The 16,748-nt window shown below is 49.4% G+C and overlaps 1 protein-coding gene across 1 annotated transcript in view; it reads left to right on the top strand.

Moving 5' to 3' along the window:
* Positions 1-16,748, top strand: part of Myo10 (myosin X) — a 187,998-nt gene that overhangs the window by 64,544 nt on the left and 106,706 nt on the right. The window contains exon 3 of the mRNA XM_003466728.4: positions 12,224-12,382. Coding sequence (XP_003466776.4) covers positions 12,224-12,382 — 159 coding nt within the window. The remainder of the gene's footprint in view (positions 1-12,223; positions 12,383-16,748) is intronic.

The following is a 16,748-nucleotide window of genomic DNA, read 5'->3' as shown; positions in this document are numbered from 1 at the left end:
TCCCAAGCGTGCAACGCAGTGAGTATTTTTACTGGGCTCACAGAGTTGCACAATCACCAGCACAGTCACTCTGAGAACATTTTATCACCCAAGGAGAAAACCGTGTGCCCAGGAGCAGTGAGTCCCCTCCCCAGCCCCTCTCCACTGGTCTTGCCCCTTTTAGACATCTCCTGTATGCGGCATCGCGTAACAAGCGGCATTTCACATGTGATGCTCGTAGGGTTCCCGTGTCCCTGCCCGCCTCAGCTGGCCGCTCCTCCTCAGCCAGGTGGCACTGCACTGTCCGGTGTCCTCCCTCTCGGTGGACATGAAGTCACCTCTGTCGTCAGGGTGATGGGAATTATGCAAGTCGGAGCATCCACATCAGCCTTTGTTTTCAGCCGTCTTGGGTACCACTACCTAGGAGTGGGGTGTCTGGGTCGTAGGGCGACTCTGTGGCCTCTTGAGCATCTGCCAGGTGGTTTCCCAAGGCATCGGAACCCTTTCACACACCCCCACACACTTTTCCTTACGTAAACTATCAAAAGGTGAAGAGCGCAGGGCATTTTTCATTTTTAAAAATCCTTCTCTGCCATAAAGAAAGGTAAACCTGAGTCGTCTGTAGAAAAATGGACGAACCTTAGACTGTAAGGTTAAATGCGAGGGATCCAACACACGAGCTTAACTGTCGCACAGTTTCTCCCATGTGAGAAACCCTAAGTGTAAATAAAAAGCAGAATGAAAGTCAGATCATAAGGAACAGAGAAATAGCTCTTGTTCAAAAGGGAAGGAGACCGAGACATGGAGGGAGGAAAAGGGAAAATGATGAGACAGGGATTAAGATGGGTTACACACGCACTGACTGCCCCTGAGGAATGTAAACATTGTGAACTATACACACGGGCCAATAAAAAGTCTGTGTTATAATGGAAAACACCGCCGGGGTGTTCACCCTTCCTAACGGACCCTATATCTCCGGGTAATTAATGGCAGCATTTCTGTCTCCCAGCGTCCATCCACAAGGCTGGAGTGGTGGTCACTCGGTGCATTTTCATTACTGTGTCCTTCCCCGGTTTCTCTGTGGCCCTCTTCTCATGCATGATGGTGTCCGAGCCATTGGTGTTGTCTTTGCTCCCAGGAGGGAGGAGGGGGCCAGGTGTCCAGCTGTTGATGCCTGTGGACTGGGCTGCTACTGGGGCAGGACTCACCTCGGTGGGGCCTCCCTCAGGTTTGCAGCCGTGGGGAGAAGTGGGGTTTTGGAATCCTGACCGTTCAATAGTGCCCAAGAACACAAGGGCCCCTTTGTCCCTAGACTGTGTTTTGATGCAAAACTTTGAAGAGACACAAGGTTATAAAGGACATCACCAGCAAGGAACGAGTTCTAAACTCTCTTTTTGGGGGTAGTTCGTGGGGGTCGGGAGCTACACAAAGAATGATGATGTTAACTCAGCCACGTCCATCACCCTCGACCATGGGTCTTTGAAGGGCTTTGGCTACATTCCTGTGAGGTGCTAACCCTCAAGGTTCTTAAGTATTTGGAACTCATCTCCCAAGGAGGATGCACAGGGCTTTGCATCCACGGGCTTTACAGACATTGAGCAATTCCTTGTTGATACAGGACTCACTTAGTCCTGGACTGCTCTGCTCATTAGCTGTATAAAAGAGGACTTTTGCCATGCCTGCTATTAATTTTTTTTTTTTGTTATTAAAAATGCTTCTTAATGCTGCTTAAGAGTCCTTTGCTTGCCTTTCTTAGTGACCTTTCTGCCCAGTCTCCTGTCTTTCCAGCGTGGGCCTTTTCTCGGGTCATATTTTCCTGATGTTTCCACAGGTTTCCTTGATGGTAGGGGTGAGAACGGTGCCGAGGGACCACATGGGGAGATAATAATTTCATGTTCCTTACGATTGTGCTGTGTTGCTGACTGTCCTTATGACCTTCTGGATGGAATATTTTCTTCTAGCTTTTCTATCACTAATTTGAGCCAAGCTGACCACTTTCCTGCTTTGTGTCTTGTATTAAACAAACGGCCAAAATTGCCTTCTGGTTTTAGGCTGGAATCTGGAATCTTTCAGGTCCTATTTTTGTCCATTGAATTAATAAATACCTCTCCTAGTCTCTCTGCGTTCTCACTTGCCACTTGGAAATGTGTTTTTCTGACATGAGTGGTGTGTGATTAAAGCTGGGATTCATAAAATGGATTTTGATTCTCTTTTAAAACTCAAGAGATATACACATATCTGGCTCTCATTTCACTGAAAACCAGCCAAGGAATTATTGTCAGACAACAGCAAGGCAGGCGGTGGGTGAAAATGTTGATTGACAACTCTGCACTTGGCGGTAGGCTGTGGATGACAACTTTGAGGTCCTCATTCTGCAGTCGCAGCTCCATAGACAGAAGCTGATGTGCAGCCCCTCTGCAGACAGTTCCTAGTCACCCACTGGTCCCAGGCATTTGACCAAACAAGGAGGACCTGGAGCTTCCTGAGGTGTAGACTCTCTTGTGCCCATGGGTGGGTCCAGCACAAGGATGGCACTGGAGAGACGGTGTCCACACCGCTGGATGCAGACACCTCAATTTGATCTTGTCCTGATTTCTACCTGCCCAGATACAGACCCAGGTCCTCACTGCAGAGCCCAAGGCCATCTGCACTGAGACGCAGGAGCTGAGAGCTCCCACATCCCTGGTTAGTAGAGGGAGGTACGAAAATAGAGATGGCACTGCAGTGGTTTCCCTCTGAGGCCCTGTGGGAAGGAGAGGCTCAGACAGGGCCCCAAGGCTGGGGCTTGGAGGTCGGTCACTAGGGGAGGGTGTGCCACTAAGCAGGGAGTGACCCAGCCAGGGTGTCCCAGGCAGTCTAAATTCAAGTGACCAGGCCTTCAGGAGGGTACTGGAGAGAAACCAGTGAAGGAATTGATCATTGGTCTTGAAAGTCGCTGAGAATAAACTAAAAGAATGGCATCAGGGCGTGGGTAGACTGCCCGCTGGACTGGCTGAAGTGAGCATGGTCCAGCTTCCCCGTGCATAAGCTTCCTCCTTCCTCACGGTGCACCCCAAATCTCAGATGACGCTGCTGGGGGTGAGAGAGGAGGGGCTGTGACAAGTGAACATGGAGTGTCCACTGAGACCCCAAGGGGGTTTCAAAGCCACCGAGGTCAGCGTAGCTTGCATTTGAGCAGTTTCTTCCTTGGCGAGAAGACATCGTGGGTCTTGTTTTGAGAAACACCAGCCAGAGAAATCCAAGTCTCATCTCTGAAAATACCTTTTAGTATCAGCGCAAGAAAAAAATTGACATTAGTATTTTTTTTAAATGTCCTTAAAAATAACACTCAAAAATAACAAGAAATAGAAAAATCTTTGGCCCCAATTTGCGAGTTTTGGGTTCCTGGCACCGGATGCTTGAGTCAGAGAAAGGCATTTGGAGGCGATTGTAGGAGCTGGATGAAGAATAACAAGCAGGAGGGGGAAAGGGAGAAGAGCTGGACTGGCCGGGTGTGCTCCCCAGGCACGAGGCTGGGAGGTGGATGGGCCCAAAAGCAGGCGGTACAGACTGGTTTCTGGCTCTGGGAGCTGCCAGCAAAGAAGCTGGTGCCTGAGAAAAGGATGGGGAAGTAGGCCTGGGTGAAGCGGGTCAGTGGTTTCTGCATTCAATGCTTTGAAGTGCGAGGAGCTTTGGGATTCCCGCAGAGGTGACTCCTTTCCAGAGCTCAGCTTCTCACTGTTCCCAAGCTACGGAAGGAGTCTGGGCTTGTGACCAGGATGAGGGAACCTGAGATGGGAACTGACAAGGAGGACCAGGATCTCAGGAGGCTCAGAAGTGAGCTTGACCACCAGTTGTCAAGGGAGCACTGGGCATAGAGTCCAAGCTCTGGGCTTTGTTCCCCTCTCTGCCTGTTACAGAGAATTTCTCCTGAGTGAAACTCACCATGCTGGGACCAAACACCTGACACACAGTGAAAAGGAGGGCGGGCTTGTTTTTATTCCTGGCTTCAAAGGTTTCCACTCAACTTCTGGCTCCAAGGTGGGAAATATGGCGGAAGGGCATGGTGGTGCAGAGCTGCTCACCTCATGGAGGCACAGGGGCACAGGGACGGAGCACCAGCCAGACACACCACCCAAGGCAGTCTCCGGGGACCCACCTCCAACTAGGTCCCGCCTCGGAGCCACACCCTCAGCTGTGAACTGTCAGTGGGTCAGCCAATGGATGAAGAGAGCTCCCAGCGTCCACTCTCCTCTCCAGGAGTCACTTAATCCTGTCCAGCCGATGTTAACCTGCCTTTCTCCTGCTGCCTTGTGGCTGGTGTTGGAGATTTGTTGTTTTGCTTCTCTTGTTTTTTTGAAAGCTGTTGTACACTATTTTGGGAGGGAAAAAAACTCGATTGAACCCAATATACTTACCCAGATAAATTTTTCAATAGTGATTCTTACTGAATTGTTTTTCTAGAAGTATCAGAAAATTTAGAAAATAGCAGAAGAATCATAGGCGAGTGTAAAAAATGCAGATAAAAACATTTACAAACTTGTGATCTGTGATTGGAGTTCTCATCTATTTTCTTGTCTTTTGTTTGTGTGTATTTTTAAACTTCTTTGAAATTGAAACTTTTGTTTGAATAGGACGGTCGATTCTCATGCATTCCTAAGCAGTTATAAGGGCCGTCTTGTGGACCCCTGACTAGTCTTCCTCTGATTCTGGCTCATGGAGTTAGAGCAGGGTGTCACACCAGGACACCTGTGCCCACAGCCACAAGGCACAGCCTCTCCTCAGCACAGGGCCCCCCTGAAGACCCTTTCAAAGCCACCCTCATTACCCTCCTACCCCTCCTGGTCCTCCGGCAGCCCCAGTCTGTACTTTGTTCCCTGTAATACTGTCATTTCAGAAAAACAGTATAGAAATAGAGTCCTGTAGCTGGGACTGGTTCTTTTCAGCTTTTATCTATTACAAATAAACCTGTTACGAATATTCATGTGCAGATTTTTGTGCAGACGTGTTTCTCATTTATCCTGAATGAAAGACCAAGAATATAGTTGCCGGCCTGTGCATGTGTGTAGTTTTAAATGTAAATCTAGGATTATCCTGTCTGCATGCATAGTGTAATTGTATCACACACTTATTTTAGTATGATTGTAAGGAAACAGTCTTTTGGATGTTGATCTTTTCCTTTGCACTGAATCTTCAATGTAGAAAGACTCCCTTAAAGAGTTTGCACATCTTATACCTGGTGGCACACATCTGTAATCCCAGCACTGGGGAAACGAGACAGGAGGATCACTGTGAGTGCAAGGCCAACCTGGACTCCATGGTGAGAGTGAGACCCTGTCTCAAAACAAAAACAGATGGACACAGACGGACAGGCAGACAGAATTTGCATATCTTCCTGCCCTCGATAGACCAGGCAGGCATGACTTTGGAAGTGTTCATCTCAGCCCTCCTGGCACAAGGATGTCTCTGAACAGTAAATTCCCCTTAAAGATTACATGTGAAATTCTCTGTTGTGAATATGGAGTATATCGCCTGATGATTAAAAGAAGTCTGGGGGTGGTGCAAGTCAGTGATGGAGAGAGGCTGGTTGACATACGGGGGATGACTTCTGAGGTTCTGTATTGTGATGAACAGCTGTAAGTGACACGAAGCTGCTGGAGTTGCTAAAATCAGAGTCAGCCAGAAAGCAGGGCACCACTTGTTGGCTGTGGCCGTTCGCTTCTGATGGGCTGCAAGTCTCCCATGGACTTCCAGAGCAGCTCGAGCAGGTGGGTGGAGGGAGGAGTCTGCAGCGGGCAGGGGGCTTCCTCCATGGACTCCCCTCAGGACTCTTCCAGCTCTTGGTTGCCAAGAAGCCTGGTAGCAGTGTACTAAGCAGAGCACCCCCCCCCGGGTACCCTCAGGGCTGGGGCTGGGGCTGGGGCCCCCAAGGGGCATGAAAGCCTGTGAGTGCTCAGAGCCCTCAGGTCATACTCACTGAGCGCGCATACACCCTGCCATGGCCTTCAACTGTCGCCCCATCACCTGTAACATCGGTATAGATGCGGTGCTGTGATCTTCGGTTTTGGTGACCTTTAAGGCTTCTGGTGATAACACCCAGTTCAGCACTGCTGGTGCTATTTGTTTAGGAGGAAATCTGTGTTTGTTAGGTAAGACACATTCTTTTTCCTGGATTTTTTTTGTAGGGTAGGAGGTGGTAACAAGGATCGAACACACGATCTCGCACTTGCCTGGCAAGCACGTGTGCTGCTGAGCTGTATCCTCGGCCCTGTTTCCTGGATATTTTAAATCTGTGGTTGCTTGAGTCTAAAGACACAGAATTGGTGGGGGGGGGAGAGGCAGACTCATCCTGGAGTGAAGGAGAATGCGTGCCAGCCGTGGGGAGGTTGGAGGGGGTCTGTGAAACTTCATATGGGCAGCAGGCTTATTTATTTGTGTGTCTGTTTATTTTGGCGGTAGTGAACCCACAACCTTTCACTTGTTTTTAAAATGGTTTATTAGTCCGTGTTTTCAGTACGTACTGATTATATTCTGCAAGGGCCATTGGCCCATGCCCGTCACATGTCTTAGTGCATTTTGTTTCCCTCCCTGCATCTCTTGGCCCCCTTCCACCTTGTGAATGATCTATCTTCCTGTTCCCTATTATCTATCTTTTATTTTGCTCTTTGTTTATATTTGGGTTTCTCATGTGACAGAAACCATGTGATATTTAAGCTGGGGCGTCTGCTTCATTTCACTACGAATGACTCACATTTACCCACATTTGTAGCAAAGTGCAGTCCTGCGTTTTCGTGTGTAAACACCGCATCCTTTATCCATTCATCTGTTGATGCAGTGAACCCAGAGCCTTTGCCCTGAGCTGCAACCCCAGCCCTTTTACAGTTTCTTTTTCTTTCCCAATTTGGAAGCGGGGTCTTTCTCTAAGTCACCCAGGCTGGGCTTGAACTTGTGATCCTCCTGCTCTGGCCTTCCAGAGTGCTGGGGACACTCACGTTCCTGTATGTGCTTGCTCATCCTAGCCAAGCGTATGGAGGCAAACGCCTTTCTAACCTTGTCACTGGTCGTTGGTCTGAGAGCTGCTGAGCCAGCAGATGAAAGAAAGAAGGGAAATACAGCGAGGCCTGCCTGAAGCAGCGCAAGGCAACTGCGGAGAAGTTAAAGAGGTTTTATCAGGGTGGCACAGGGCAGGGTTGTCATAAGAAGCGTGAGGCTCCCCATGTGTCCCTCCCTCCCGCAGGCCTTCCCGAGAGCTGGGGCCCTCAGTCTCTGCTCCCTCATCCTTGTTTCCTGTCCAGTCCTCTGGCTTCTGCCCTGGATGGGAGAGGCTCCCAGGGGCTGAGTGTCCCTATGCTCTTTTCTTTAGCCTCAGGGTCACCCTGAGTCCCTAGCGCCGCACCCTTCTGCTGACAGGGAGAGATGAGGACCTGAGGAATTAAGTCTCTTGCCCTTGCCCCCAGTCGCAGGTGGCAGGCCCTAAGAGAAACAAACCCAGCTGCGTGGACTGCAAGGCAGTGTTGGGTCCTTGCTGTGCTCGGTTTGTGTTTGTGTTACTCGCTGTGGCGACCTTAGTCACTGTCTGCTGACAGGCTGGGCGCTGGGGGAAGCAGGAAGGATTCCTGCCCGGGAGAACGGAGTGTGAGATGAACGAATCTGAACTTGAGAACACATCGAGGTTGTTGTCTTCGGCTGTTTTCAGTTGTTAGAATGAAGCACTTGACACCACGTGATCCAGAAACTGGTTTATTGCTCTCGGGGTCCTGGAGATGTGGTCCAGGGGAGGGACTGTCAGGAGTGGAAGTGGGGTGCACCGATCTCAGGAGTGGAAGTGGGGTGTACCTGCTGCTGCCCGACTGTGAAGTGGGACAGTGGAGGAATCCATGGGTCCCCAGCGCCGGGGACAGTCATCCTCGCCGCCCTCTCTAACTTGGGTCCAACACAGAAGAACCACAAATGATTCTCCAACGCCCGCCCTGCTGCAGATTTTGATGTGTTTATTTCCTTGTGGGTTTTAACACATTTCTACTTTGGCTTCCCACTTTCGATGTGTTCCATCGTTCTGTCCAGCGTCTGCGTGGACACGGTGACTGGCGCACCAGAAGTTTCTGACCCAGGTGCCAAGGCCGTGGCCCTTGGTGCGGGAACAGTCCCATGTCCCTCATGAGTCCAGCCTGTGTCCAGGGTGCCAGTGACACCCTGCTGCTCTCCCCCAGACATTGGCTAATGCACGCTGGGGTCACCACGGAGGGCCACCGCTGTGAAAGAACTCCAGGTAACGTGAGCCAAGATTGCCACGGTTATATCCTAGTTTCCATGTCTCGATCCTGTTTCTCTCCAATGGAAAATTCAGGCTTTAGGACCAGACTTCTGATGACTTTCATTAAAGGGAACCCGTAAATACCGCTCATTAGTGGGCTCCGGACAGGAGTGGTCCCAGCGCTGGCACGCACTCTGAGGTGTTTCTTCAGTTGTTGTGCGATCCAGCCCATCTAGTCACAGCGGTTTATGTTCTCTTACAGGAGCTGTTGGGTCCCCTCCCCTCTGTGGTGGTTTCCTCTCCATCGGCCTTCTGCATTCTCTTCTTTTTTTTTAGAGACAGAGTTTCACTATGCAGTTCAGGCTGGCCTTGAGCTCACTTTGTAGCCCAGGCTGGCATCAAACTCACAGCAATCCTCCTGCCTCGGCCTCCCGAGTGCTGGGATTACAGGTGTGAGCCACCACCCTGACTCCTCATGTGTTAACATGCCTTCCTCCTGCTATACGGGCTCCATTGAAGTAACTTGGTCTATTCTGAGTTGGGCTTTGTTATATGCTGCTTTTGTGTTATGGCTTTTGCTTGATCTAGAAAGAATCACGTTCTGTAAACTAAGAATTATTTCCCTGCTATTTGATCATCATCCTGATCAACCAATACCAGCTTCACCATCGCACGCAGACATGACTTGTGACAAATCAAGAAGCTCTCTTTAAAAACCCTTAATAATGTGAATTTGAATAATGTTGCTCTGAAATCCTTCAGCTCAGATCTGTTGCCAATTCAGCCGGCGTTGCATCAGGGCCCCAGAAGCCAGGCGGGTGCAGTTCCCCCTCTGCAGTTTCCCTTTTCCTGGTAGCCCAGAGGCCGGGCTGCTCCCAGGACACCCGCGTCCTTCCTCTGCTCCTCGTCTCTATGGTGTTCTTCCCCACCTGTGATATTACAGAGCTGCTTGTATAGTTGGGTCCTTTACTTCCCGCCCCTGAATTGGGATGGAAGCTCCGTCCCTAATGCCTAGAACACACCAGAGTGGGGGAGAAACTTGAATCGCTTTTCTGGATTCCTGCGCCCATCAGCTTACTTCTGCCTGCTGGCTGCTGCTGGGAGCTCTTTACTGATATGGATGCTGTCTGACGGACGGCCATCTCTCCCTTTCCCTCACAAATACATTTTTCTTCCTATTTCAGTTCCCACCACCTTACTTAAGAATAATTGTCGAGTGGCTGCCACCCTAATGTTGTTTCTGTTCCAGTAATGGTGTCTTCCGTAGCAACGCGCCTTCTGCAGCTCGGGCAGAGAACACTTCTGCGTATTCCTCTCTGCTCTCTGCGTTTCCCCGTTCCTAGCATCACGTGTCCCTGCAGTTTGAATACAGTAGTCCGCTCCTGAAAATATCCGGGAGTCAGATGTTGGATGGCGGAGAACTCTGATTGCAGGTTACAGACATTTTTTCCCAGTGATTGTGTGCCCAGCGCCAAGCTGCACACACACTCATTGCCGGTCCTTAAAAAAGACAATGAAACGTTATGTGTGTTATAAAAACGTAGTCATTGTACATGTGCTGTGTGTGTGACTCAGCGTCTCAGGGTGTGTGTGATTATTTCCAGAAAGCAGAAGCGACATTAAATACTGGTGACACTTTTCATATTCAGAAGCACTCAGCCTTCCGGTTCCGGCTGTCTTAGTGTGCTAGGGGGGTAAGTGGTAGACAGACCCGGTCTCCCTGGGAAGGACCCGGCGCCGATGAGCAGGCAGCTTCTCCTCGTGCCCATCCTGCAGAGCAGCTTTAGAGGCCACTCGGGTGCTTTATGGTCCCTTTCAAAGCAAGGTCCACCCGCAGTTGCCTGGATTGGTGTCATAGGAACAAGGCCAGGGGGCCCGCGCAGAGGGTCTTGGGATTTCTGGGTTGCCCCAAGGCTGCACTTACTGGGGCCTGAGTCTCTGTTTCCTTTACTTTCTTGCACAGTGTCTTGAAAGGACAGGTGTGTGTTTCTTCACTCTGGAATGTCCTTGTGCCTTTCCTTGGACACTTGTTTGTTTGTTCTCTTTTTGAGATAGAGTTTTGCTGTGCAGTTCAGGCTGTCCTTGAACTCACTTCGTAACCCAGGTTGGTCTTAAACTTGCAATCCTCCTGCCTCAGCCACCCCAGTGCTGGGATTATAGGCGTGTACCACCACGCCCAGCTGCACACTTGTTCTCCTGGAAATGGCACAGCCCTGTCCCTATGCCCTCCCTCCTCTCTGGCCCTGTGAGTGCTATGGCATCACCAGGGGGCACCTGGGAAGACAACCTTTCCTCAGCAGGGAGGGGCACTTCCTGCCTGCCTGGGAGCAGCTTCTCAGGGCCGGAGTGACCAGCTTTTGTGGCTCCTGTGGTAGAGACACCACTGCTGAAGTTCTAATTTTTCACTAGAAAAACAAACCATGCCACTTGACCTGGCTCAGGAAGCCATCGGACTGGTAGTTTTCTGATTCTTGGCGTGTTATTCTCTTTTGCAATAACATATCATGTGTTTTCATGTAGGCAGCTGGCTGAGGCTTAAAAATAGAACCCCCAGTTTAAAAATTCTGCCAACATCACCCTGCAAGAGTGCTGCGTGTATGCACAGCAGGTTCACACATGCAAAGACTGTGTGCTCTTCACGTCCCTTGCATCCTTGGTTTTTATTTTTAACCTCCCAGCATGTTTTGTGTTGCTCAGAGGTGGACTGCAACCCAAGTGGCATAAAGGTACTGACGAGTAGGGCCAGGGGCTGAGCGGCAGAGCATGAGCTGCCACTCGGGGGGCCTGGGCTCCACGGCGGGCACCGCCAAGGAAAGAGCTCCATAGTCAGGTGGGTTCACTGTGTTTGTACGGTCAGGTTGCGGTCAGCGGATGGAGCTTAGCATGCAATGGCGAATCCTGTGTCAAATCAGTTATGATAGAAGATCACCAACTAAACGCCATAATCAGTCCTTCCGACCCAGAGTCACTTTATATACCTGTAGCAAACGCCAGTGACTTTCATCGCTGTCATGTCTGTCGCTTGGAAGTCTGGGGATTCTGCCTGTCATGTAGAGAGAGGAACTAATTCATTATAAATCTGAGCATAGGTCTGTTTTGCTTAAAACCTTATGAATGCTGTATGTATAGGTTGAAAGGGAATATAGCCCTCTCTCTCTCTCTCTCTCTCTCTCTCTCTCTCTCTCTCTCTCCCCCTCTCTCTGTTAGGGTTTCATTTTGTAGTTCAGGCTGACCTCAAACACTGTGTAGCCCAGCTGGCCTTAGGCTCACGGAGGGCTTCTTGCCTCAGCCTCCCAAGCTCTGGGGTTGCAGGAATGTACCACCACACCCAGCCAACCAGGGTATTTTCTAAACACTGATGTGATAATATGTTCTAGTCTTTGAACAGATATATAGAATATTGATGTAATAAATATGAATTATATAATATTTAAACTACTTAAATCAGGCAATTGAAACACTTACTGTGAAGCTTTGAAAGTGTCCTATGATCCAGTATGGAACATTATATAGAGAAACCAAGTTAGTTTCTGAAATGGTACCAGTTCAATAACTGTTAATAATTCATATCAGTTGGAGAAATATAGAGACAAGTGAGCTATAATTTAGAGTCACAATTTTTGTGACTATTAGGTATTCTAGGAACACCTAATAGAAACTATCAAGACAGTAGCTTCCTTTAGAAATATATAGAAGAGGTAAAAAAACAAACAAAAAAAGTTAGCAGTGTTGTTTGTGTTTCTTTTTTGTTTTTAATTTGTTTTTTAAGACAGGATCCCACTATGGAGTTCTGCGTGCTGTTGTACTCACTGTGTAGGCCCGGCTGTTCTTGAACTCACAGAGACCCTCCCGCCTCAGCTTCCTGAGTGCTGGGGTTATAGGCATGCGCCACCACACCTGGCTTGCGGAATGCTTTTTCCTCAGTGCACTGAGCTCGCACAGGCAAGCTCGGGAAGCTGCATCCAGAGCCACTCACTGGCCACTGAACACCCACTTGTGCTCCCTCTGCAGGTCTTCACATACAAGCAGAGCACGATCACCCAGCAGAAGGTGACAGCCATGCACCCCGCACAGGAGGAGGGCGTGGACAACATGGCAGCTCTGACGGAGCTGCACGCCGGCTCCATCATGTACAACTTGTTCCAGCGCTATAAGAGGAACCAGATCTACGTAAGTCTCCCTCTCGGCTCCTTCCCAGAGAGGCTGGGCGCATCCTCAGGAGTGTTCCCTGTCTTTTGACATCACTAGTAGCACTGTGTCACTCGGATTAGGATCTTGACTGCGTGGACCATCTTACAGTTTCACAGTCTGATGGAGAGAGGATTTCCTGTCTATGGCGAGGTCTGCTTCCTGCACATTACATCAAGGGAATCGGCCCACTTCTTCTTTCTCTTTGATTTTTTGAGTCAGGGTCTCACTGTGTGGTTCAGGGTGGCCTTGACTTCACTGCATGCCCCTGGATGGCCTCCAACACCCAGTGATCCTCCTGACTCAGCCTCCCATGTGTGCTTTCACGCAGGCTGTTTCCTTCTCCTTGTGATTGCTCCTTGGATCCTGTTGGGAGTCACCTGACACAGCTGTCTGCTCCCCCCATTTCTGCAAGAGAAATATCAACTTGCAGAGGTTAAGCATCTTTCTTTCCTGAAATTTTATTTCCATCTTTTTCCTCAAAATCACTTCCGTAAGCAGAATGTGGTAATGCACACCTCTGATCCCACCGCTTAGGAGGCTGAGGGAGGAGGACTTTGAGGTCCAGGCCAGTCTGGACATAGCCTGGCCTCAAAAAAAAAAAAAAATCACTTCTATAATAATTTTTAAATTTTTTCTTGTTATAGTACTGATATTACACTACCTGTCGAGATCAACTGCTTTATATATTTCATCTTTTTTTCTGCCTATTTGTACATATTTATAGTAACCTGGAGGCAGCTACTTACACGTTTGGTTTTATTAAGTTCAAATTTACACAGTTTTTTAAAAATATCAAAGTATTAATACTTCTAAAAGCCCCATCTTTAGTGATTGTTGTTGTTTAGGAGTTGTTTTTAACTTTCCCAGTATTTTGAGGCTCTGATGCCAACAACCACCTTGGAAATGTTGAGCCAGGGCTGGCTGAGACCCCGGGCACCCTGGCATCCCGGTCACTCCCGAGCTGCTCTCCTGCAACTGGGAAGAAGGGTTGGGAAATGGGAGGAACCAGACATTTGTGGGTTTAATGCTTCATTTACCGCCGCTTAAAATCAGCGTATTTATTTCCCTTTTTTCGGGTTGTAAAAGTGTCACTTCTGTCAGATGGACCTAATGTTTGCCAAATGTTTCTAAACAGCCCTGTCCAAAGAAACTTGATCGTGTCGTGGTCCTCCGATTTGCCAAGTGTGATTGCCCCGAGTCTTTAGGTTAAAATGATTTCCACATGTTCTGCAGAAAAGGTAGCGTTGGCTCAGGGCTGCGTCAAGCAGCCGTAGAGTATGCCGTGCGCATGTGCTGGCAGGCTGGGTATTTATTTCTTTGTTTCTACCTCAAAATCTTCTCATGGATGACCAGTGAGCTGGGTGCCCACCCCGACGATTCCCCACAGCACATCCACGCCCATCGCTGTGCGCCTGGTAGCTGTGCAGTACGCACTAGTGAAATAAATGCCACACACGTCACAAAGCACATACTCTAGGTGATGCTCAAATACAAAGCTGGGTTTTGCAAAACTTCGCTGTTTGTGGATGTGGTATGCAGGCTTTTTGGGACTCATGGTCTTCTGTTTTTAAGGAAAAGACCTAAGTTCTTATTGCATGTTTTCAATATGCAAGAAAAGTCAATTAGAAGGAAGAATTTACCAACGGCTTTCAAAGGCAGAGCTGTTTTAAAAGTTTTTCTCTTTTTTTTCTTTCATGATAATGAAGTTAAACCTGATAGCTAAATTGCCCAATAAATCCTCTGAATTGGATCTTGGTCCCGTTTCCTAGAGGAGAGCTCTTTTTCCTCTCTTTCGAGGAAAAAACAGTGGATTTTTGTGCATCTAATCTGTAGCTCCATTCACTTCATTATGCCCTTTCATGCCTTGCTTGTGAGACTTAATTGCATTATTACCCATAAAGCAGCCACTGTGGCTTTCTTATTACCGCTGCCATTGTCTGAGGGGGAGGCGGTACCTGCTAGGCTGCCCGGAGACAAACAAGCCCGCCATTGTCTACCAGCCATTTGACCACCTTGCGCCTGGCTCTGAGCAGTTCCTGTTAAGATTTGAGTTTGTTGGGGGCTGGGGATTTAGCTTAGCAGCATAAGCACCTGCCTTGCAAGCAGATGGTGGTTAGTTCAATCCCCAGTACCGGTAAAAAGAAAAAAAAAGTGTTAAAAAAAAGATTTGAGTTTGTTGTCTAATGCTGATGTCTCAGCCCATAGACATAGCAGCTAAAAAAAACACGCATTTCCTTCGGATGTGTGGGGCAGAAGCCTCTTGATTTCCTTCGGATGTGTGGGGCAGAAGCCGCTTGGAGGTCTCACAGGCTGAACTCAAGGGGTCCTCAGAGCTGCTTGCTCCTGGAGACCCTGGGGGTGCGTCTGCCCCCCATCTCAGCCTAGACAGCTCCGTAGTAAACAAAATAAAAGAGGACAAGGTAAATCTGGCTCACAGTTTATAGAGGTTTAGTCCATAGTCCGCTGGCTCCATGGTAGGAATGGCAGAAAGGCCTGGCAAAGAGAAACAGCTCCCGCACCGCAGCAGGGAGAGCGATCAAGGGAGGAGGAGGGAATAGACCCTGCCAGGCCACGCCCACTTATTACCTCCTCCAACCAGGCTTCGCCTCCCTACACCACCTTTAGCTACAAACCCATCAGCCAACTAATTCATGAGGCTTTGGAGGGACATCCAGATATAAACCATAACAAGGACCCATCCTTCTTTCTGAGGGCTTTGTCAGACCTGGTAAAATATTTTTCCCCCTAGCTCTTAGCATCTTCCATTGAAGTGAGGGTCAAGAACAATAAAAAGATCAAGCTGTCTGACCCACATCAGAGTCGAACCCTGCCTTCCTTCCCTAAAGTCCTCCTTATCTCTGTTGGAGAATAGTTTCAACTCTCAGAATGTTCCTTTTTTAAAAAATTGTTTTATTTTAGAGGTCAGATATGCCTCTGCCCTCGTGTATCAGAAGGGTTTTGAAATAAAGCAGAACCTTTCATGGCCGCGTCTCCTGGCTCAGCTCATCCACCTCCTTCCAGCAGATATCTGTGCAGAAAGCTCTGATCAGGGGGTGAAGCAGAGGGGACAGGGTCATCCCCAGCCTCAGAGCTTGCAGTTTAGCAGGAACACAGAATGGAGGCCAGCGCACAGCTGAGGGCTTAAACAGCTGGAGACAGTCCCGCTGAGGGGCAGCTCACAGGAGGTGGCATCGGCTTGGTTTTGACCCCACGCCTCAGCGAGAGCCTTGCTCAGCAGCTCCCAGCCTCCTCGGCCTCCACCCTGTGCCACTGGCATGCACTTCCTGTCGGTGAGGACACTCTTTCCTGGTGGCCCTGTAGCCCATGCCTATTCAGTTCCCAGAGCATTTAAGGAGGAGGCTGGCTGTGCGCAGTGCAAAGAGAGCAACAGATGGCAGAGATATTCTACAGCGGGTCACAAAGCCTGAGCTTGAGCCGGGCACAGTGGTGCGCACCTGTAATCCCCATGTTCTGGGAGACTGAGGCAGGAGGACAGCGAGCTTAAAACCAACTTAGGAAAATTAGTGGCTAATCAAGCCCTATGGTCAAAAAGAAAATTTTAAGAAGCACTTGGGGTGTAGATCAGTGCAGAGGCCCTGGGTTCAATCCCAGTGTCAAAAGGGAGAGAGAGGGAGGGAGGGAAGAAAGAGGGGAACAAGGAGATGGAAGAGGGAATGGAGACCGACCTTGCCGCAGAGTAGAGAGTGTGACAGCAGCGACATACCGAGATGTTGGCTGGAAGGGTGGGGGACCCCATACTGGACAGTGGAGAGGTGACAAGGTCGTCTGGTGTGAATTGTGTGTGCTTATGGAAGCAGATGTCTGTTTTGTACTTCGCCAAATGGAGGAGACACACATTTGCCCCATTCTGTGTGGGCTTTGTCCAGCCCTGGGCCAAGCACACAGGGTTGACTCCTCTCCCAGCATCCAGGGAATGGCTGGAAACCACATCACGGGAAGCCGCGGGGAATGTAGGAGCCCCTGCAATTAAGGCGGGGAGGGCGTCTGCAGAGGAAGCCGGCCTGTGTTCCACCCGGCCCTTCAGTCAGTTTGTTGGTCTTGCTGAACAAACATCTCGGGGATGAGAATCAAAGGAACCTGTTTTCAGACTCCAGGCCGCGTTTAAAGATACATGCTCTGCAAGCACAAAAGATGCTTCACAGCTGATGTATTTTTAGGTGTTGCAAAAATATCCCCCTGCGGTTAGGTGGGTCCAGCCCACCTCTGTCCGTGTGGTGAGTGTTCTTCCCGAATTAACTCTGAAGCCTGCTTCTGCGGTCCTGCAGCCAAAGACCCATCAGTGTATTCACCTGTGGGGAAACGGAGAGGCCGCTTGCAGCATGAA

Source organism: Cavia porcellus, unplaced genomic scaffold, assembly GCF_034190915.1.
Source record: "Cavia porcellus strain 051 isolate PalLab524CR breed Dunkin Hartley unplaced genomic scaffold, mCavPor4.1 scaffold_11, whole genome shotgun sequence".
In the NCBI taxonomy this organism is placed as follows: Eukaryota; Metazoa; Chordata; class Mammalia; order Rodentia; family Caviidae; genus Cavia; species Cavia porcellus.
This window is presented reverse-complemented; position numbering and strand designations above follow the sequence as displayed.